This window comes from Peromyscus maniculatus, chromosome 1, assembly GCF_049852395.1.
Source record: "Peromyscus maniculatus bairdii isolate BWxNUB_F1_BW_parent chromosome 1, HU_Pman_BW_mat_3.1, whole genome shotgun sequence".
In the NCBI taxonomy this organism is placed as follows: domain Eukaryota; kingdom Metazoa; phylum Chordata; class Mammalia; order Rodentia; family Cricetidae; genus Peromyscus; species Peromyscus maniculatus.
The window spans coordinates 126260645-126281677 of record NC_134852.1 but is presented as its reverse complement, the minus strand read 5'-3'; the positions used below and the strand labels follow the sequence as shown (position 1 = coordinate 126281677).

Genomic DNA, 21033 nt, shown 5'->3' with positions numbered 1-21033 from the left:
GCTGATTCTCTCAGTGCCTGGCAGTGTGGACACCTGGTGCATTGGTGCTGATTCTCTCAGTGCCTGGCAGTGTGGGCACTTGGTGCATTGGTGCTAATTCTCTCAGTGCCTAGCAGTGTGGACACCTGGTGCATTGGTGCTGATTCTCTCAGTGCCTGGCAGTGTGGACACCTGGTGCATTGGTGCTAATTCTCTCAGTGCCTGGCAGTGTGGACACCTAGTGCATTGGTGCTAATTCTCTCAGTGCCTGGCAGTGTGGGCACTTGGTGCATTGGTGCTAATTCTCTCAGTGCCTGGCAGTGTGGGCACCTGGTGCACTGGTGCTAATTCTCTCAGTGCCTGGCAGTGTGGGCACCTGGTGCACTGGTGCTAATTCTCTCAGTGCCTGGCAGTGTGGGCACCTGGTGCATTGGTGCTAATTCTCTCAGTGCCTGGCAGTGTGGGCCTGGTGCATTGGTGCTAATTCTCTCAGTGCCTGGCAGTGTGGGCACCTGGTGCACTGGTGCTGATTCTCTCAGTGCCTGGCGGTGTGGACACCTGGTGCACTGGTGATAGGAATTACTGTCCCTACCCTGTTAGCCAAGAACCCGTGTCTCAGAGACTTAAGGGACTTCTGCAAAGTTCGTGAGGGTAACTGACTTCAGCCCTGAGTTTGTCGTCTTTGGGCTGTGCTTCCATCATGGAAATTCTGCTTCCTAGAACCTGCACTGCATTGATTGGCTTCCAAGAGTGGGCTGTGGTGGGGTCGCTGTTGTCCATAGCATTTAAAACAATTACTCCTTCAGACGGAGTCTAATAGTGTTGTCCCATTTGTTCTCAGATACCTGGGCTCAAGTGATGCTCCTGGATGTGTGCCTGTACTCCTGGCTCTGAGTTATTTGTAGACAGCTGGGAAACACATTCACACACGGTTGAGTGGGGTCTCTTCAGCTGCTCAGACAATGTCTTTGTAGATACAGAAGGTTGCCTTCAACCCCAGGAAGTCCCTTGTCTCGGGAGGAGTGTAGCCCTGTGGGCTCTTTCTGACAGTTTGAGCCTGAGATCAGGGCTTGTCTGTTTCCAAAGTCAGCTTCTGGGGCAGAGTTTTTTAGGTTGTTATCTGGGGCATCAGCTATTTCTAGAACACCTAGGAACTTGATTTTTAAAAATATAGATCTGAACCAGGTATGATGATACACACCTGTGGTTCTTCCTTCTTAGGGGACTGAGACAGGAGGATCATTGAGCCTGTAAATTACAAGCCAGCTCACAGAACATAATAATGACTTCCTCCCTTTAAAAAAAATTCAAGGTGGTAGTTGTGGTGGTATTGTGTTCCCAGAAATATTGTGCACCCTAATAAACTTATCTGGGATCAGAGACAGAACAGCCACAATATTAAACATAGAGGATAGGCAGTGGTAGCACACACCTTTAATTCTCTCATTCCAGAGGCAGAAATCCATGTGTTCAAGGATGCAGCCAAGCATGGTGACTCACGCCTTTAATCCCAGGGAGTGGTGGTAGAAAGCAGAAAGGTATATAAGGCGTGAGGACCAGAAACTAGAAGCATTTGGCTGGTTAAGCATTCAGGCTTTTGAGCAGCAGTTCAGCTGAGACCCATTCTGGATGAGGACTCAGAGGCCTCCAGTCTGAGGAAGCAAGACCAGCTGAGGATCTGGCGAGGTGAGGTAGCTGTGGCTTGTTCTGGCTCTCTGATCTTCCAGTGTTCACCCCAATAACTGGCCTCAGGTTTGATTTTATTAATAAGAACTTTTAAGATTCATGCTACAGGTAGTGGTGCATACCTTTAATTCCAGCACTTGGGAAATAGAGGCAGGTGGATCTCTGGGTTCGAGGCCAGCCTGGTCTACAGAGTGAGTTCCAGGACAGGTAGGACTACACAGAGAAACTCTGTCTTGAAAAACAAAATAAAATAACACCAAAAATTTTTAGGCTGGGCATGGTGGCTCATGCCTTGGATCCTAGGACTGAGAGGTAGAGGTGGGAGGATATCTGTGAGCTTGAGGCCAGCCTGGTTTATATAGGGAGTTCCAGGACAGCCACCAAAGCTTCCCATAGAGACTTTGTCTCAAAGAACAAGTCAACAAACTTCAGAGCCGGCGTGAGCCATGCCTATAGTTTCAGCACTCAGTAGGACAGAGGCAGAAGGATTGCCTCAAGTTCAAAGCCAACCTGGGCAACATAGTTCCAGGCCAACCAAGGATACATAGACCCTGATTCAAAAATAAATAAATAAATAAAAATTAAAAACAGAGGTTGGAGGTAAAGCAGGTAAAGGTGTTTTCTGCTAAGCCCCATGACCTGATTTTGATCCTCAGGACTCATGTAGTGGAAGGAGAGAACTGACTCCAAGCTGACCTCTCTCTGACCTACACACACACACACACACACACACACACACACACACACACACACACACACTCACTATAGGATGCACACACAGATAAGTAAGTAAATATGTTTTGTTTTGTTTTTAAGGCAAATCTGGAGGTCTCTACTGAGTTAGCACTCTTGATCTCAAGCTCTAGTGTGATTCTTATGCACACTAAATGTTGAGGTCTGCCATTCAAGGACAGAGATTACTCTCCCAGGCTGTGAGCTAAGCAAACCCCTGGGGAACTTTGAAAATGCACACAAATACTTGAGTGCCATGCTGAGAGACTCTGACTTAATTGATAATATTCAAGCATTACTCTTTAAAAACCAGACCAAGCAAACAATTTGTTTGTGTTTTTTAAAGTGCAGCCAGGGTTGAGAAAGATTGCCTCAAAGTGATTTGTTTGTATTTTTTTGTTTTTGTTTTGAGACAAGGTCTCATCTATCCCAGGTTGTTCTTGGATGCCCAGTGACCTTGAACTTGTATCTTTCTGCCTCTGTTCCTGAGTCTGGGATTATAGGTGCGTCCATGCCTGGTTTGTGTGGTACTAGATGGAGCCCAGGGCTTCGCGAAGACTAGACAAGCACTGTACGGACTGAGCTACACCTCCCTCAGAAGTGGTGGTTCTCAAAGTGTGGTCTCCGACCAGCTCCAGCAGCAACACCTGAGAATCTGTTAGGAATGGAAAATCTTGAGTCCTACTCCAGGCCTGCCTCTGGTGTGGAGCCTGAGCCTTCCAGGTGATTCTGCACACTGAAGTTGGAGAGCCAGCGTAGGAATCCTGATGTCAGACTAGGGTATAACTTGGATAAAATGGTTGTCTAGTATGCATGAGGCCCTGGTTCAATTTCCAACCCTCTAATAAAAGATAAAACTTCTGTTGGCCTGGGATCTACCCACCCAGAGGGTTGGGACAGTGTTTGCTTTCTTTCTTTGCATTCCTTCATCTGTCTATGTGCATATGGTAAGGCTGGAGGTGTGTGTGTGTGTGTGTGTGTGTGTGTGTGTGTGTGTGTGTGTGTGTGTATGTGTGTATTAAGGCATGCGTGTGGAGGTCAGAGGACAACCTGCAGGAGCTGATTCTCCTTCCACCATGTGGATCCCGGGATTGAGCTCAGGTCCTCAGGTTCAGGGGCAGCATTGCCTACTGAGCCATCTCGAAGGCCTGGGAGACTATTTCCAGCTCCAGTTATAGGAATTTGGGACCATTGGTTAGACATGGACGTTTAGCTGCACTGCACATGTGGAGGTGAAATTCAAGGACTTTTTGTGTAAAATAATTGTTAGAAATGAGATGAGGGCATGGATCCTCTCTAAGCCAAGCTTCCAGATGTCATGGAACGTGGTGAGGGAGGCAGGAAGAAGTGTCAGGCTTCCCCTCGCCTTCTGCAGAAGAAGTAGGAAGGAAGTGAGCCAGGAAGTGGCCCTTGTGCGTGGTCAGTCGACACAGCCCCCTGCCCCCGCAAAGTAAGCAAAGCTGATTAGGCCTGTTCTTCAGAGGCAGGCGACTGGGACCAGCCGGGAGTTCCCACGCCAAGGCTGTCTTGACTGTCCGCACACCTCGCCTCTGAGGTTCCCCTTCACCAACCCCCAGACTGTGGCTGCTTCAAGTGTCGTTGGATGTCTCACCTGTTACGTTTTGTTGTATTTGCCTTTCTGTTCGGAACAGATTAAAAATAATGAACCTTTGATCAACGTGCTTTACAAAGTGCTGAAGAAGTCAGCACGGGGCTGTCGGCCCGGGAGAAGCGTAAGATGATCGGATCCGTGTCTCCAGGCGGGGCCATTCCATTGCTTCTGGCTCAGGGCCGGCATCATCGCTTGCTTAAGCAGTTGCCCTCCTGACGCCCCACGCTTCCTGCAAGTCATTTCGGTTGATTTTCTCTAACCCAAAGCTCTCTCCAGCATTGTGGCCAATACACTGGGCTGAGCTGCTCATCTGTGCTGTCCTGTGGCTCCATCGTTTGTGTTGCAGAGGGATGAGGAGCTTGCCTGGCTGCCATCAGCTTGTGTGTGTCTCCATCCTCACTTGTCTGCCTCCACATAGATAGGGCTGGGCATGGGTTTCTGGGGAGGGAGCAGCCGTTCCTAACCACTTTAGAGAAGCCTTAGATGCCACTGTCTCTGCCTTCTCGGGGGCAGGGTGTTGACAGGCAGGTCCCCTCTGGAACTGGATGGCCACCCTTTGGATGGTCTCTTTTGCAATGGAGCCAGCTCTTGGGACATTCTGAGGGAGGCTACAGATGCGGGGGGTGGGTGGAGGGGGTGGGTGTGCAGATGTCATGTCCTGATGTGGTAGAGGAGAAGTGAGATGGCCCATGGGCCCTGAGTCTCTTGTAGAGATTTTTTAAGATGAGTGAGGACCCAAGACCTTTGATTTTTCTGGTGACAGATAGCGGGGACACTTGTTGACATTTTAAATGGATATAAATACTGTAATCACTGAGCACAATTTAAAGAGGGAAACTTAACTGCCACATACTACTTGTGGCTATAACTATTCATTAGAGCATCCTTTCTCTGGAACAGAGCTAAGCTGAAGGACCTCTGAGCTGTATAAGAGCTTTCAGGAAGCTGGTGTCCTATGGCCTGTGACCTTTACTTCATTGGAAGCCAAACCAGCCAGTCTGATTTTAACATGTTCATGAACTCACTCAGCAAACCTTCTCCGTATCTCTTCAATATGCCAGGTCCTGGCTGGGCTTCAAGGCTAGAAAATACATCACTGTCTCCACAGTGACCCCTAATGTGGTTAATGTATCTGGAGAGAACTGGGCAAACCTCACTGTAATCCGATACTCTGAGCACCACAGATGTGACAGGCACCCCATGAGAGGGACACCTTGTAGGGCACCAGACCCACTCAAAGGGAAGAAAGAAAGGCAAACACTTTGAATTCCTAGCTCCCAACACCCTATAAACAGCATATTAAAGAGGACAAGAGAGGCCTGTTTCTTAGAAAAGAGGGAATGTGACTGTCCCCAGAGAGAGAGAGAGAGAGAGTTGGATTCAGAGTCGCTAAGGACAGCAGTGAAGGGCACATTCCGGAGGATGCCACCAGAAAGCTTAATTTAGATTTTACTTTCTCAGAATGCCTTTGTGTGTAGACACCTCATTTCTTTCCTGATGGTGCTGGATAAATGAGGCGTTGCTCAGTTAGATCCTCTGCCTTATTTAAGCATCAGAGACTTCCTCAATAAAAAGCTTCAGGGGAAAAGGGGGAAGAGTTTGCTGGGGGAGATCCCCAGAGTGCACCTCAATTTGAAAGTGATTTCTAGCTGGTTAACGAGCCTAGGCCAGCTTCTTCAGAGAAGCTACCCACTCATGCCCTCCCCTTGGGAGGGACCGTTGCAGGGCTCCATATGTTCAAACTGTGTGTATATACAGGTATGTACACACACTCTGACACAGACCCCATGAATGCTTGCTGAGTGTCTTCCCTTATGCCAGGCCTTATACTCAGGCTTTACCACAAAATAAACAAGGCCAGGGTCCCTGCCCCTTGCTGTATGGCCAAATGGAATCAATCCTCAGCTCAAAGCAAGAAGTCATTTCATGGGGTAGTGAGATGGCCCAGCAATTAAGAGCACTGGCTACTCTTCCAGAAGGCACAGTTTTCATTCCCAGCACCCACATGGCAACTCACAACTATCTGTAACTCCAATTACAGGAGATCCAACACCCTCTCTGGCCTCCATGAGTACACAGACTCATGCATATGATACACAGACATACATGCAGCAAAACACCCATACATGTAAAATAGATAATATTTTAAAAAGAAGTCATTTGATACTGGCTTGGACTTGCTGAGGTAGAGTGTAGGCCATTTGAGCACGTGGATGTTGTTAATTTGAAGGGAATGATTGACAATGAATTTTGACTCCTGGTTTACTCTAGCAAACTTCTTGAGCCTTCCAAATGGAGTGGGGAGAAAACACAGGCTATCTTTCCAGCAACTGCCTGTCTGTCCATCCTAGGGCCTTCTGCCTAACACATACACATTACCTGCCTCTGCTATGATTACCCTGTTCTCCATGTTCACTGGTCAGAGCTTCCAAACAGAACAGAGATGGGCTCACGATTTGAGATGCATTAAAGCTGACCTTGTCTTGGCCATGGGAGAGCCCACCCACATCTACACAGCCTATGACAGAAGGTGCCTCGGGGAAGTGGAAGCATGGGCTAGAGAGTTGGAATCAGCTGCCTGGTGTCAATGGGAGCAGGAAGGCAGCAAGCTGCCTGTTTGCAGTTGACTGAGGATGTGAAATGGGATGCTCCACTGGCCTGGAAGCGTGGGAGACTTGTTCATTGTTTTGTTGAGATGGGAAGACAGGTGATAAGTCACATGAGTACAACCAAGCCTTGTTGTCTGGGTGTGACTCTAAAAACACTAGCTGGGCCTGACCTGGGTCCTTCTCCCTCTGGCTGGATCTTTTAACAGTGTAGGGTGAGGAAGACTGGCCTTGTCCATGGGGAAGGGAGCTTCCCAGAGACCCGAAACAGACTGGGCATGGGGTGTAGACCTGTATTTATCCCTAGGTACCGTAGCAGGCCTCTGTTATCCTTGGCAAATCTCCAAAGACCCACAGAAATGTGTCATGCTCTTTGGGCAAACAGCATTTTTTTAAAACCTTTAAAATTGATAACCCTGTAACTTGAGTATCTGTATTTTCTTTAATTTGAGAAATTTAATAGTATTAGGATCACCAAAAGGTTTTGGTTTTTCCATAAAGTGAAGTAGGCATTAAAACAGTGTAGATAGTCCTCAAGTTTTTGCCCAATTTGTGCCATGAGCCTCTGCCTCCGCTGAGACTTCCACCTCCATCCACCATAGGACTAACCTTCCTTCCTGAGTTTTGGCTCCACACACCAAGTTAATCATTAAATTGTTCACCTCCCAGATGACAGGCCGAGATCTTCTTAAGGATCGAAGTCTGAAGCCGATGAAGATCGCTGAGAGTGACATTGATGTGAGTTACCAGTGACAGGCTGGCTCCTCGGCCACCTCCTGACTGGACCTGGGCAGCTTCCCGAAGGGTTTGGTTGGTGCTCTGGCCAGAGGCTTTCTGCTCTTGTTCCTGAGGCCATGCCCTGTGCTCACCCCCCACCCCACCCCACCCTCTCCAACTCGTTCTTGCTTATAGGTCAAGCTGAGTGTGTTCTGTGAACAAGACAGGATCCTCCAGGACTTGGAAGACAAGATCCGAGCTCTCAAGGAGAATAAAGTATGCATCGCCTTTGCGTCTTCGTTGTCGTCATCCTGGGGTGGGTGGAGGGACGAGCGTCACTCTCGTCTGTGCTGAATCCACGTTTGCACTCTCATGTTAGCATTCATCAACAGGAGGGGCCGGGGTATAGCTCAGGTTACAGAGTGCTCGCCTAACGTGCGCGAAGCCCCAGCTTTCATCCTCAGCATCACATATAAAGCAGGTATGGTTAGCACACACCTGTAACTCTAGCCCTTGGAAGGTGGACTCCAGGGGGAATCGGAATTTTAAGGTCATCCTCAGCTACGCAGTGCTTGGTCCTCTTTAAAAACCACAAAAAAAATACATAAGCAGGTGTTAGTTTATTCAGTCTCTTTTGTCTAAGGCTGTTCCTCAAAGACGCGTATCTGAGCCTCCCCTCCTTTCAGGGAGAACCCCACCTGCGTGGCTCAAGCCCCCCTCATTCTGTTCGGGCCCATGTCCCAGTCTGGAGGTCTGATGGCTTGACATGTGAAACCCAAAGGGCTGCCTTGGAGAGAGTGGCCTTTGTCACAGTGACAAAGCCTTTCACTTCCTCAGGTCCCTTTCCCCTGGGAGCTGGGCTGTGAAGGCGGCAAGTCTAGATGGCAAGGCCACAGTAGTAATCCCAGAGCGACTTTTTCTTTTTCGTGGTGTTGAAGATCTGTGGCATGCCTTTTTTCCACAAGATCCTACTAAGTTCTTCTGCCATTTCTCTCATTTGTTGCCATATACTCTATAAGGAATCGGAAGGTTCTGCACCCACCTTGTAGATAAGAAAACAGGCATGGAGAGCTTTGGAGACTTGCCTCCTGGGCAGTCTGAGCTGCTGTCTGAAGCCCTGTGTCTTTGCTCCAGCTCAGACTGGCCTCTTTGGCCTCAGCTGTTTGCGTTCTCTGGGGACAGCCCTCCCATCCTGTCGCTCTTGGCCCTCTCTGGCACAGGACCAGCTAGAATCCGTGCTGGAGGTGCTGCACAGGCAGACCGAGCAATACCGAGACCAGCCGCAGCACCTGGACAAGATCACCTGCCAGCAGAGGCTCCTGCAGGAGGACCTGGTCCACATCCGGGCAGAGCTCTGCAGAGAGTCCACGGTGTGTAGAGGGTGACGAGGTGGCAGGCACCTTCCCTGGGGGCTGGCCGGGGCTGTGTTCCCATCAGCCCTGCTGTTGAGTTGGGGGCCAGGGGTGAGAACTTGTCGCCGCCTCCCGGTGGCAGGTTATCCGGGGTGACATGGCTGACTCTCCTCACCTTAGGCTTCTTTCCATCAGGATAGTTGAGGGAGACCCAGTTTCGAGCAGAAGTCTTCAGGCTGTATTCTAGTTGGTGCACAGTGCGCTCTGAGATGTCAGAATTTCCACCATTGCAGCTGTCAGTCCAGTGTGGTGCTGACATTCCCACCAGGGCAGGGGGGAGCCACCTTGAGGTGGGGAGTGGGCAGCACCTAGCCAGGGTCACATGCTCTCATCTCCTTTCCACCAGGCTGCCTAAGCCTCCCCTTCTTGTTTACCTAGCGGGCAGCAGGTTAGGGGTGGGTGTTCTCAAGGGGACTGGGCTGGGGGGCGGGGAGCAGCGTGAGGTGGCATCTGGGGACCAGAAGTGTTTCCTTGGCCAATAGGAGATGGAAAATGCCTGGAATGAGTACCTGAAGTTGGAGAGGGACGTGGAACAGCTGAAGCAGACCCTGCAGGAGCAACACAGAAGAGCCTTCTTCTTCCAGGTGACCAAGAGAGGGGTGTCACCTCCCTCGACTCCCTTCCTCCTGTTAAGTCTGTGAGCTCTGCCAAGCAGCTTCGCCGAGCTCTCCCTCAGGGGTTCCTTCCGCCGTGATGAGAAGCCTCGCCTCAGTTCCCCGCTTCTTTGCTCTCAATGCCGAGCCCTCAGTGTTTGGGAAGAGCTGGTCTGTTAAAAGATCAGAGCCACGAGGAACCCAGTCCAGTACCCGTACCCACCTGGAGGGCACTTTGGAGGGCCAGGGCGAGTTTCTCCTAGATTCCCTGGACAATAGTAGGAAGTCCAGTCTCTGTCTTGCTTCTGGCAATCACTCCTTGGCCTGAGGAGAGAGTGTGAATTCGGCCCCTGGAGGCTCCTCTTCTCTCTCATTTATGCTCATTTGCCTTTCTGGAGGCCAGGCTGAGTGATCCCCATCTCTGTGACCCCTGGCCAATGTGGAAAAGGTGGTTTTAGCTCAAAAGTCAGGCCATTCTAGCTGGCCCGTGTTCTCCTGTTGTGGTAAGCATCAGGCTTCTATCCCTCCCTCAAAATTTTAAAAATGGAAAGTGGCCTGCTTTCCAGCTCTGCTTCAGGTCTATCTCTTTTTCTTGGGACTCTGACATCGATTCAGTGTATTTGAATCACTGGAGGCTTCTTGTACACAGGGCAGCATGCTGTGCCACTTTGGGAGCTGGGCTTGCTCAACAACGATGGAGTTCATTGTGCTAACCCTAGGAAACCAGGGAACTTCTATGGGGACCCCCCTCCCACAGGCCTGATGTTCTTCACTCACTCAGATGGTGCTGGGGATTCCCCCACCCCATGGGCCTAATGTCCTCCATTCAGGTGGTTCTGGGAGACCAGCCCAGGACACTGGAGACTCTTGCCTCTGGTTCAGGGGTGACCTCAGAGCATCCCCAGAATATTCCTTTCTCCTACTGTTATTTACCCCTACAATTCCCTTCACTGGGGACATTCCGCAGTATGTAGTGTAACAGCTTGAATGTACTAAGTGACTGCTGTTGATAAAATCTTCCAACATTGTTTCTAGTTGTTGCTGAGGTATATCTGTTGCCCATGGTTTTTGAGACAGGTCTCACTATATAACCCAGACTGGCCTTGAACTTGAAATGCTAATCTTAACTCTTTTTTTTTGAGCTAGAGTCATCATATAGCCCAGGCTGGCCTCCAACTATGTAGACCAGGACTGCCTCTGCCTCTCGAGTGCTGGCAGTAAGGGTGTGTGCCATCACACCAGGCATCCCAACTGTTTTTAAGAGTTCTCTTGAGCAGTGTTAAGCCCATTCACATGTTGTGCAGCCATATTCCAGAATTTTCCACCTTGTGAAACTGAAAATCTGTTGTCTTCCCCTCCCGCCCTGGTCCTGGCTTCCCCTGTTCCCTTCCCTGTGTCTGTGAGATTGACTAGGTGTTGTATACATCATTTGAGTCCTATGCTGTTCAAGGCAGTCTATCTTGAGGTAGAGCAGGCTAGTTGAGCTGGTGAACACCGCCCCCAGCATTCCTCACTGGTCCTGCTTCTCGAGGAGACTTTGAGTAGGCTTGGAGCTTGCCCCGGCAGGTTTTCAAAGGTGTTCACCACCCCTCTGATGAGGGACTCTGACTGAAGAGGTATCACAAATCCTCAGAAGAAAGTTCTAGTGAGGAGCCAAGAAGATCCTGAACCAGCCCCCTGTCTTCCCCAGGAGAAGTCACAGATACAGAAGGACCTGTGGAGAATTGAAGATGTCATGGCAGGCTTGAGTGCGAATAAAGAGAACTACAGAGTCCTGGTGGGGTCTGTCAAAAATCCAGGTAAGAGAGCAGCCATCTTCCTGAATGTAGGCACAGGGTGAGGCAGGTGGGATGGCTCTCAGAGGGGCTGGGTCTCCGTGGTAGTGACCTCACCTGTGCCCCGAAACAGGGTCTTGACTCCACCCTTGTGTTGTTCCAGAAAGAAAAACGGTGCCTTTGTTCCCTCACCCGCCTGTGCCTTCACTCTCGCCAACTGAGAGCAAGCCGGCCCTGCAGCCTAGTCCTCCCACCAGCCCTGTGCGGACACCTCTGGAGGTCCGACTCTTTCCACAGCTGCAGACCTACGTGCCATACCGACCTCACCCGCCCCAGCTGAGGAAAGTGATGTCCCCCCTTCAGTCACCAACCAAGGCAAAGCCTCAGGTGGTAAGCTGTGGTAGCTGAGAGCTGAGGGCATGCTGTGTGACCTCCTGCAGAGAGATGAGCAAAAGTCTGTTCACCTCACATGAGGCACAGACAGCAGACCAAAGAAATTACTCCACCCAAGTACCTGGTGACCAGTGAGCTTATTGGGCTTCCTTAAGCAGGGGTGAGGTATGACTTACAGCGACATGTGTGGCACCCCAGCACCTGCAGAGTGGCAGGTGCACCCCAGCCTGGTAATGACTCACAGAAGCTGCACTGGCAGAATCACTGTGTGTGATCCACCCTGAGATCTCCTTCCCCAACTCCAATGTGAGGTACAGACCAGGGCACGGCCTGCTGGGCAGGAGGCTGCCGATGACTGCGAGGTGCCTGGCAGCCAGGGTTGGGCACAGAGGTGAAGGCACTAGCCTGTCCTCAATGTTTCACTGGGTCCTTGGGCAAGTCCGAGCCACTTCAGTTCCCTCCTGAGCACATGATGGAACCTGCATTCTCTGGAAGAGCAGTCGGTGCTTTTAACTGTTGAGAGCCCCGATTTTACCATTTTGTGTGGTTGTTTGCTTGTTTTAGACATTTATATTTGTGTAACAGAAGTATCTCTCCTGGGGCTAGAAAGATGGCTCAGCAGTTAAGAGCGCCCATACGGCAGCTAGCACTAACTGTAACCCCGTTCCAGGGGATCCAACGCTCTCTTCTGGCCTCCGTGGGCACCAAGCACTTGTGCGCAGGCAGACAGACATTCATGCAGACAAGATACCTATACACGTAAAATAAAAATAAACAAAGAAAAATTTTAAAGAAGGATGTAGGAGCTGGAGAAAGAGCTCAGTGATTGAGAGCACTTGCTGCTCCTCCAGAGGATGGAAGTTTGTTCCCAGCACCAGTGTCAGGTGGTTCACAACCACCTTTAACTCCAGCTCCCGGAGATCCGAGCCCTCTGGCTTCCAAGGCCATTTGCACCCATTTACACATACTCACATGCCGATATATGCACCCACATATAATGGAAGATTTTTATTTAAAATATCCATTTTGAAAATGACATTAAAAAGTGTTGGTGAGCTGGGTGGTGGTGGCGCACACCTTTAATCCCAGTACTCAGGAGGCAGAGGCAGGCAGATCTCTGTGAGTTTGAGGCCAGCCAGGACTACACAGAGAAACCCTGTCTCGAAAAACAAAGCAAAAAATGTGTCGGTGAACAATAATCAGGGCACATCCAATGTGCTCAGGCCAGTGAGCGGAGCGTGGCAACCATGGAAGGCCTCCAACCTCGCACCCCCTCCCTTGCCCCTCTGGTCTTGGCTTCCATATAATTCCCTCATCCTTTTCTTCCCTTGACTCCCTGTTTGCATCCCTAAGCACTTGGATTCTGCCAGGATAGAACCACAGCTCTTCTGTGTGCCCCACACTGTGCACTTCGTCCTGTTGCCTACAGGGACCCCACACGGCTGCTTGGCTTATTTCTTTAATTTACTATCATTTACAAACTAGTAATGGTTCTGGCATGGTGGCACATAACCTTTAATGCTGGCAGAGGCATGTGCTCAAAATACCCGAATAAATAAATAAAAACTAGGATTGGGTAATTTCAAAGAACACAGAAACAAGAGCCACAAAGTAAGTGTGCCCTCCCACCCTGTCTCTCGCCACTTCTTCCGTCACAAAGAGCGGGTATTTTGGTTTATCTTTCGGGAGAGCTTCCTAAACAAGACACTGGTGATTCTGATGTCTTGTCAGGGCTGGGAATTGCTGATTCTAGGAGGCCTGGGCCTGACTTAGGCAGGTGGCTTGCCTTTTGCCCAACAGTGAAGTATGTTGCTTTCAAAGACTGCCCATAGGGGCCCTGCGGGTAAAGGTGCTCACTGCCAAGCCTGATGTGAGTTACATCCCCCAGGACTCCCAGGGTAGAAGCAGAGCATCAGTTCCCATAGGTTGCCTTTAACCTACATTTGCACACCAAGGCATGTATGTGCCCACACACATGTATACACAGACACACACATTCAAACACACTAAATAAAATGTGACAAAATTTTTTTTCAAAGAATGCTGGTAACTGCTTGCAAAACCAGCTTGGACTCTTTCCTAAATTCTGTGAAATCCTGAAATAGAAGGTCAAACTGGAGAAATGGAGGGAGTCAAAGAGGAAGGCGGTGGTGGTGGTGGTGGCGCACACCTTTAATCTCCGCATTCGGGAGGCAGAGGCAGGCGGATCTCTGAGTTTGAGGCCAACCTGGTCTACAGAGTGAATTCCAGGACAGTCAGGGCTACATGGAGCCTATCTCCAAAAACCAAAAGGGAGGGGAAAAAAGAGGAAGGAGGAGGTACAGCTGTCATCTGAATGAGTTTTCCTGGCATGAAAACTTCGTAGCACGAAGGAGCCACAGCCCCTAAGAACCAGCCAAGCACATTGAGTAGAAGGAGACTGGTCTGGTTCCCTGCCTCCCAGGAGTGAGCGGCACTTCAGCCACCTCTCCTCCCTCCTGTCAGAGCCGGGAAGAAGGAGAGACTCTGTAAGAATGTTCATTCCCAAGAGAAAGAGCAGGAGGGTGCAGACGGGTGAGCAGATCCCCACACAGGACCCAGGTCCATGAGCCGAGCCACTGAGTCTGCTCAGACTGAACACGGTGGGGCTGGTAGATGTCTGTTCCCAGGGTGGGTGCTATCGTCATCTCAGAAGAGACAGCCAGGCTCCTACCTCCCCTGTGGTACATGCGAGGAAGCAGGGTGTCATTTGACACTGCCGGGAATGTAGATCCAGGACACCAAGTGCTGGAGCTGGGGACACACTGTCCCCGGTAACACTTTGAAACTGGAAGGCATATTGGATCAAAAAGAAGAGATGGAATGGAGGTGGCCCCTCACAGCTTCCTTGGCTGGGTGGTTCTGTGCTCTGAAGTGGTCGGCCCTGTGGCAGTCCTGACCCTCCTCCCCACTTCAATTCCATCCCGCTGGACACAGGGTCTGGTTCTCTCTCTGAACAGGAAGACGAGGCACCTCCCAGGCCACCACTTCCTGAACTCTACAGCCCAGAGGACCAGCCTCCAGCTGTGCCACCTCTGCCGAGAGAGGCCACCGTCATACGGCACACATCTGTGCGGGGCCTCAAACGACAGTCGGATGAAAGGAAGAGGGACCGGGAACAGGGCCAGTGTGTGAACGGCGACTCAAAGGTGAGCCGAAAGACTGAGCATGCCCACTGAGTGTGGGAAGGGTGGTGTGGCATGAGTGACTTCATAGCCTCAGACTCTGTCCACAGGTGGAACTCCGGTCCTATGTGAGTGAGCCAGAGCTGGCCAGCCTCAGTGGGGACGTGCCTCAGCCCTCCCTGGGCCTCGTGGGCTCTGAGAGCAGGTACCAGACACTGCCAGGCAGAGGTAAGGCAAGACCCTCTGTGGAGTCCTTCAGGGTTCCCACACTCCACTACAGCACTCGCAGCCTCCACCTGGGCCTCAGCTCCTGGTCTGCAGCTTGGGTCTAGCTAGCTGTGACTGCTGAAAGAGAGGACTGGCCCGACTTCCTCCCACCCACAGCCTAATTCCCTCCCTCTTTTCTCTTCGAGTAGTCTGTCTTTCCTCTCTTTTCTGTCTCCAGGAGCAAACGGTGATTGCCATAAAGTCTGACACCGTTGAAGTGTTTTATATGAGCCTTATATTCAACAGTGCTGGTAGGCAGGTGCTGTTATGACTCCCATTTTAGAGATCAAGAAACTGAGTCAGGGGCTAGAGAGACGGCATAGTGGTTAAGAGTGCTGATTACTTTTCCAGAGGACTCCAGTTCAATTCCCAGTATCCACGTGGTGGTTCACAACTGTCCATAACTCATGCATGTGGCATACAGATACATATGCAGGCAAAACACCAATAAACATAAAATAAATAAAAAAAGAAAGAAACCGGGTAAGAGGAATTAAACAAGTGCCAGTTAGCTGATCACAGAGCAAGCCAACAATCCCAGAGCTCTGGCTGCAGATGACTGTGGCCTGCAGGTGGGGGGGCTAGGAACTGCCAGCACTGAGGAGGCCATCGGATCTGTGTCAGCCCGAGACTGGAGTCCTCTCTTAAGCCCATGGTCTCCTTCCCTGTGCTCCTTGCTTATCCCTAGCTGGATTCCCTATGAGGCAGAGGGAAGAAGGCTCTGTATCCCTTTCCGCCTGCCCCTGCCCAGCACTTCTGCTTGGAAGCAGAGCTTCACACAGCTCTGCAGAGACAAAGGCCACCCCCAGGCCAACCTTTCTCTCTTCCTGGGTCCTGCCTTATCTAGGCTCCAGGAGAAAAGAGCAAGACAAGTAGGCTGTTAGTGGAGCCCTGCTGGCCCCTCAGGAGAGAGTGGGGTGGTTAGGGAGGGCCGGGGGAGTGTCCAGTCACACCACAGAACACCGGTTCTTCCTTCCTTGCTAAGGGCTCTCGGGCTCCACATCCAGGCTCCAGCAATCGTCCACCATTGCTCCCTACGTCACACTCCGGAGGGGTCTGAATGCCGAAAACAGCAGTGTGACCTTCTCTGTAAGTGGTCTTGGGATGTGGAGGGACTCACACTCAGTAGGAGGGGCCCAGGGATGGGCAGTGACCGGTGAACCTTAGGGAATTTAGGGTCCTGTCACCCCATGCTCACTAAGAAGGCCATCTCTTATTTTCTGATGACTTCCAGGCCTGTCAGGGTCGTGAGAAGTCCAAGAAGCCTATACCCTAGGTCCACCCTGGATTGTTGGCTCGTCTGGATAGGCCCAGCCTCAGTGTCTGCCTCTGCCCAGAAAACTCATTAGGGAGAGGGGTACCGGGTACTGAGAGAAAATGATTTTCTGTGGCCAAAATGAGCCCATATAGCATGTTATAAAGAGACTAAGCAGGGAGAGGGAGGGGGGAGTCCACTTGGTAGGGGTCTTGCCTTGTATGTACAAGGTCCTGGGTTTGACCAGTCCCCAGCACTGCATAAATCAGGTTTGATTGCCAACATCTATAATCCCAGCACTTGTGAGTTCAGATTAGCCTCAGCTCCATAGTGAATTTAAGGCCAGCCTGGGCTACCTGAGACCCTGTGCTAAAAGCAGGAAGCAGCCATACTTCCAGCCCCATCCACTCTGTCTCGCCTCCTCCTCAGAGACCCAAGAGTGCCTTGGAGCGCCTGTATTCAGGGGACCACCAGCGGGGCAAGATGAGTGCGGAGGAACAGCTGGAGCGGATGAAGCGACACCAGAAGGCCCTGGTCCGGGAGCGCAAGAGGAATCTGAGCCAAGGAGAGAGGACGGGCCTGCTCTCAGCCCGATATCTCAGCCAGCCACTGCCTGGAGATCTTGGCTCAGTATGTTAGATGGGGCTGGGACAGAGGCCGGAGTTTCCCCCAAGTCCCCCAAGCGTACACATGTCACCTCCCAGGGTGACCTACATGGTCGAGAGAACATCCTGAGGGGCTGTTTGTCCACAACCCCAGCTGCACGTGTGAGCTGGCCAGAGGATGACCCGGAAACAGAGTAATAGGGAGGATCTAGCAGCAGAAGCCGCCCCCATTCTCCAAGCTAAGTGGGAGGGGCCTCTCCGCTGAATTAAGGACTTGAGAATGTAGGGTTGATGGAGGAGGAGAAGATGGTGAGGAAAGAGATGATGTACAAGTCAACCACACAGCCTCCCAAACCCCCAAGCAGGAGCCAGGGGAGGCAACTGAATAAGAAAGGGTTGGTACCCCCAACCCTGAGGTGCTGGCGGTCTCCCACAGCCTGCGGTGCTGAGGCCTCAGGTACTCAGGAGGGCTGGGGAAATCGGTGCTGCCCCCTGCTGGCTGGTGCTGCACCTGCCCACGGTTGCCTTAGGCCCACTGTGGGGACATTCCTTTGGGCTTTTGGGTTTGGAGCCCCGAGTTCCCCAGCCCTCTAGCCTGACCGCTCTCCCTAATTCATTGCACAAGCTCTTGCGCTTCTAGTATCGCCGCGCCGCTCTGCCTCTAACCCTGCCTGATTGTCTTTACAGACGCGCTCGTTGGCACTGGGCCTTCTCTAACCCGCCAGTGCTGTCTCTGACCAGGCTTGTCTTAGCCGCTGTCTCCAGAGCCTAGCAGGCATCCCTAGGGGTGGCTTACCTTCCCACTGCCGGCTTTGTGTAGGCCAACTGACTGATAATGCATTCATCTCAAAAGCTGCTCTGCGAGGGCCGTCATCATTAGCAGAGTGTGGGCAATGGGAAGTTATCAGATTCCATGCCTTATTCTGGACAGTAGACATCAACATTAGCAGAGTCTGGGCAATGGGAAGTTATCAGATTCCATGCCTTATTCTGGACAGTAGACATCAACATTAGAGTGCACATGTAACTTCTACAAAGACTGAGGCCATTTGGTTTTAATTCCTCCGATCCCATCACACAATTTCTTATGGAAAAGCTTTTGCAATTCAGATTTAGTAACTTGAATGGATAGAAAAAAAACTGTATTCAGAGGGCCTCTCTGCAGCTGTTTGTCACCAAAGGACTGGAACAATGTCTTTAAAAGCTATTAACCCATTAACCTTTAAACTTTATAAGTAAATGTCATATGGGGTAACCCTGACTTTCGATAACATGCTGTCTGAAATGCAGAGAGTATCTCAGAACCATAACTCCAATACCTTGTAATTTTTCTTTGGGAAAAAAAAAAAAGGCTTGTGTAAGTCTCATCAGCGCCAATAAACATATTGCTTCCTATGACGGATTGGCGTGGTTCTTCCCCAGGACACTTCGCAGAGTGTGGTGAACTTTTGCTGTTTGTGGAAACAATCAGGCTGGGTTTAAATGAGGACTTGTCTCTATTTGAGCACTTGTGAGCGTGTAAGAAAATGTGTGTTTTCTTTGTGAACCATTCAAATTTTCCCTGAACTTTAATTGCCCAATTCTTCCCAACTCTAATTGGAAAACAATCAGCAAACACAATTCTATTGGTTTGACGTGAACTTGAGCTTGTGCATGAACGTGTGGAGCGTGCTGATGTGGCGACAGGCTCATGGTTGGGGTGGGGTGCGAAGCATCTATGGCGGCTAGGGCATTGTGAAGTGAATGGAGTGAGACAGAGGCTGTGACTCGATGCCCAAGTGTCCTTTCATCCTCATAAGAACAGCCTTGTTCTCTTAAGGTCAGAGGCCTGGCATGAACTGGAAGCCATTTTGGAGCTGGGCAGACGTGCTTGGGTAGATTTTTCCCCCTCCTACGAAGAGACGGTTGATACAAAGTTGCCACTGTGAAATAGCCTTGGAGCAATTGCATCTGATCCCACATTTAGTTTCAGTTTTCATTTGTTTTCTAGTTTAAGGAAAATGTCTTATCTCAAATGGTTACCATTTCCCACAGCTGTTTGTTCCACTGGCCAACAGCCAACTCCTTGAAACTGAGTGGAACTCTCGCCCTGTTGGGGTGCAGGTTCCCTGACTCTGAATCATCCACAGGAGCTTGAAGGCTGTGAAGGACTTATTTTTTCCCCATTGTTTATTCTCTTGGAGTGTATGGCCCCTAAACCAGAAGGCCTTGGGGAGGGGAATTTGGATGGGGTAGGTCATCCTGGGGTCACCATTTTATAACTGGGGATGTTTTACATACCTGTGGACCACTGTGAGCATAAAGTCATGGGTCTTCCACCAGTACCCTAAGGATGCACGTTTGAATACTCTGAAATCTTAGATCAGAACACAGCCAGCAGTGTAGAAGAGGCTGCAGGACAGATCAGAGGCCTGGTTTTCAGTCACACACACACACACACACACACACACACACACACACACACACACACACACAGCTCCAACACTTGCTTAATGTCTCAAAGATCCATCTTCTCATGGACACCAGGCCTCAGGGCCCTGTGTGGCTCGTTGATGGGTCGGGGAGTTAGGTTAACTCTTTCCTCTGTTGCCAGTGGAAGCGAGAACAAGATTTTGACCTGCAGCTGCTGGAGCGGGCTGCTCAGGGGGACAGAAAAGAAAGAGAAGACGGCTGGCTGAAAGTGCAAGCCACACCCGTCATGGAGTTGGACCTAGAGCCTCAAGACTATGACTTGGACATCAACAGAGAGGTGAGGATGGGGCTTCTTTCATGCTTCCCAGAAGCCGTGGACTTAGGTTCCTAGGCTGACGTGCAGTCTCATCCAGTCAGGGTTCAGCATCCCTGCAGACCAAGTGAATAGTGGCTTGAGACCATAGTCGTCAGTGTTTCTATCAATGTGTAAGCCCATTTCTGTAATTGGGAGCAAACTGTGCCCCTCTTCCCTTAATGTTGATGTGGGGAGGATTAAGTGACTCAGGATGTTCCCAAGAGGTTTAGAAAATGTTCCCTGGATCATTAGTGGTGGCCTTTGCAAATGGCCTGTTAGGCAGACTAGTTATCATATGCGGTGTGAAATACAGGACAGGTCTGAAAACTCACAGAAGACATTTCCAGCCAGGACTGGAGCCAATTTTGGTTTGAATTCTTTTGGTGCCCTCTGGTGGCTCACTTGCCTCATGACAGGGCAAGCCCAGGAAAAGAAGTAAGAGAGAAAGAAAGGGGCAAGTGCCTGAGTGCCAGTCAGTCTCTAACATCCCTGTTCGAGCACCTTTGATCTGTGGGCGGTGTCTGCAGCTGCTCTGGTCCTTTGCATCTCTAGCTCTGAGATGGTACACAGTAGGCGTGCTGTAAATGTTTGCAGATGGAAGACTGCTGCATGAATTGTCACTGTCCCCAAACCTTTATGCAGGGGCTTGGCCTGCTGCATTTTCCCCATGGGTAGGATGAGTTTGGGTGGGGCTGTAAGTCTTCCACAGGTCTACTTGCATGAGACAGAGCCTCAAATGCCCACCTCAGAAGGGGTTGCCACTCTTGTAGGGTGTGTGTGTGTGTGTGTGTGTGTGTGTGTGTGTGTGTGTGTTAAAACTTAGATCTCACACATGCCAAGCACACAGAACTACATAACTAGCCCTCCTGTTTGGAAGAGACAGGGTAGATCCATTTGCAAGCTGGTTGCCCAATGGTTAGGGTTTCATGAGGGAGAGGGGCTCTGAGAACAAAGGACAATGTAGGTAAGTCGAGGCTTGACTTACTGCGTTCTTGATGCTTGCTCCAGCAGCCAACAAGGCCTTTTCTCTGACAGCAGTCTGGGCTTTCTCCTTCACAAAGAACCTCCGTGTGCTCCCTCGGCAATCAATGCGAGGATGTGCTCTGCTGTCCTAATTGGCCCAGCAGCCCGGGGAAAATGTCCTTCTTTATCGCCAACCTAAATCCTGCTGCAGTGTGATCCACTTCCTTCCTCTAGAGCTGTCCTGGTTGGAGATAACTGCTCCTTCTTACCACCTTCCAACAATGCGAGGGGCCACATGGCTTTAGTTCTGTGACTGAGACTGAAATCAATCCAGGCAAGAACAAAGGAAACTACTTTGAGGCAAATTAGATTACATTTTTTAAAAGCAGGGGCTTAAATGGTCCTGAAAGTGTGATCAGAGATTTTCAGAGCTTTAGGCTGCTGGTTTAAAACAGGGACTCTGACTGGTTGGTGCTGGCAAGATGACCTTTTCATTTTTTTTTTGTTGTTGTTTAATTTTTTTAATTT

The 21033-nt window shown here is 50.5% G+C and overlaps 1 protein-coding gene across 22 annotated transcripts in view; it reads left to right on the top strand.

The window, feature by feature from the left end:
- Nucleotides 1-21033, top strand: part of Plekha7 (pleckstrin homology domain containing A7) — a 191148-nt gene that overhangs the window by 162743 nt on the left and 7372 nt on the right. For 12 of the 22 annotated variants that reach the window (XR_006074700.2, XM_015997366.3, XM_076550695.1 and 9 more), the window contains 12 exons: nt 4050-4130; nt 7285-7353; nt 7528-7608; nt 8553-8702; nt 9227-9328; nt 11028-11136; nt 11276-11502; nt 14484-14672; nt 14759-14876; nt 15901-16004; nt 16600-16800; nt 19369-19524. Coding sequence is in view for 19 of the 22 variants with exons in the window: in XM_015997366.3 (XP_015852852.1) it covers nt 4050-4130; nt 7285-7353; nt 7528-7608; nt 8553-8702; nt 9227-9328; nt 11028-11136; nt 11276-11502; nt 14484-14672; nt 14759-14876; nt 15901-16004; nt 16600-16800; nt 19369-19524 (1587 nt within the window). In the remaining 3 variants the exon portion in view is untranslated. Of the gene's footprint in view, nt 1-4049; nt 4131-7284; nt 7354-7527; nt 7609-8552; nt 8703-9226; nt 9329-11027; nt 11137-11275; nt 11503-14483; nt 14673-14758; nt 14877-15900; nt 16005-16599; nt 17233-17361; nt 18174-19368; nt 19525-21033 lie in introns of those variants that run through there. The other 10 variants (XM_076550739.1, XM_076550711.1, XM_015997367.3 and 7 more) reach the window with 2 other exon arrangements.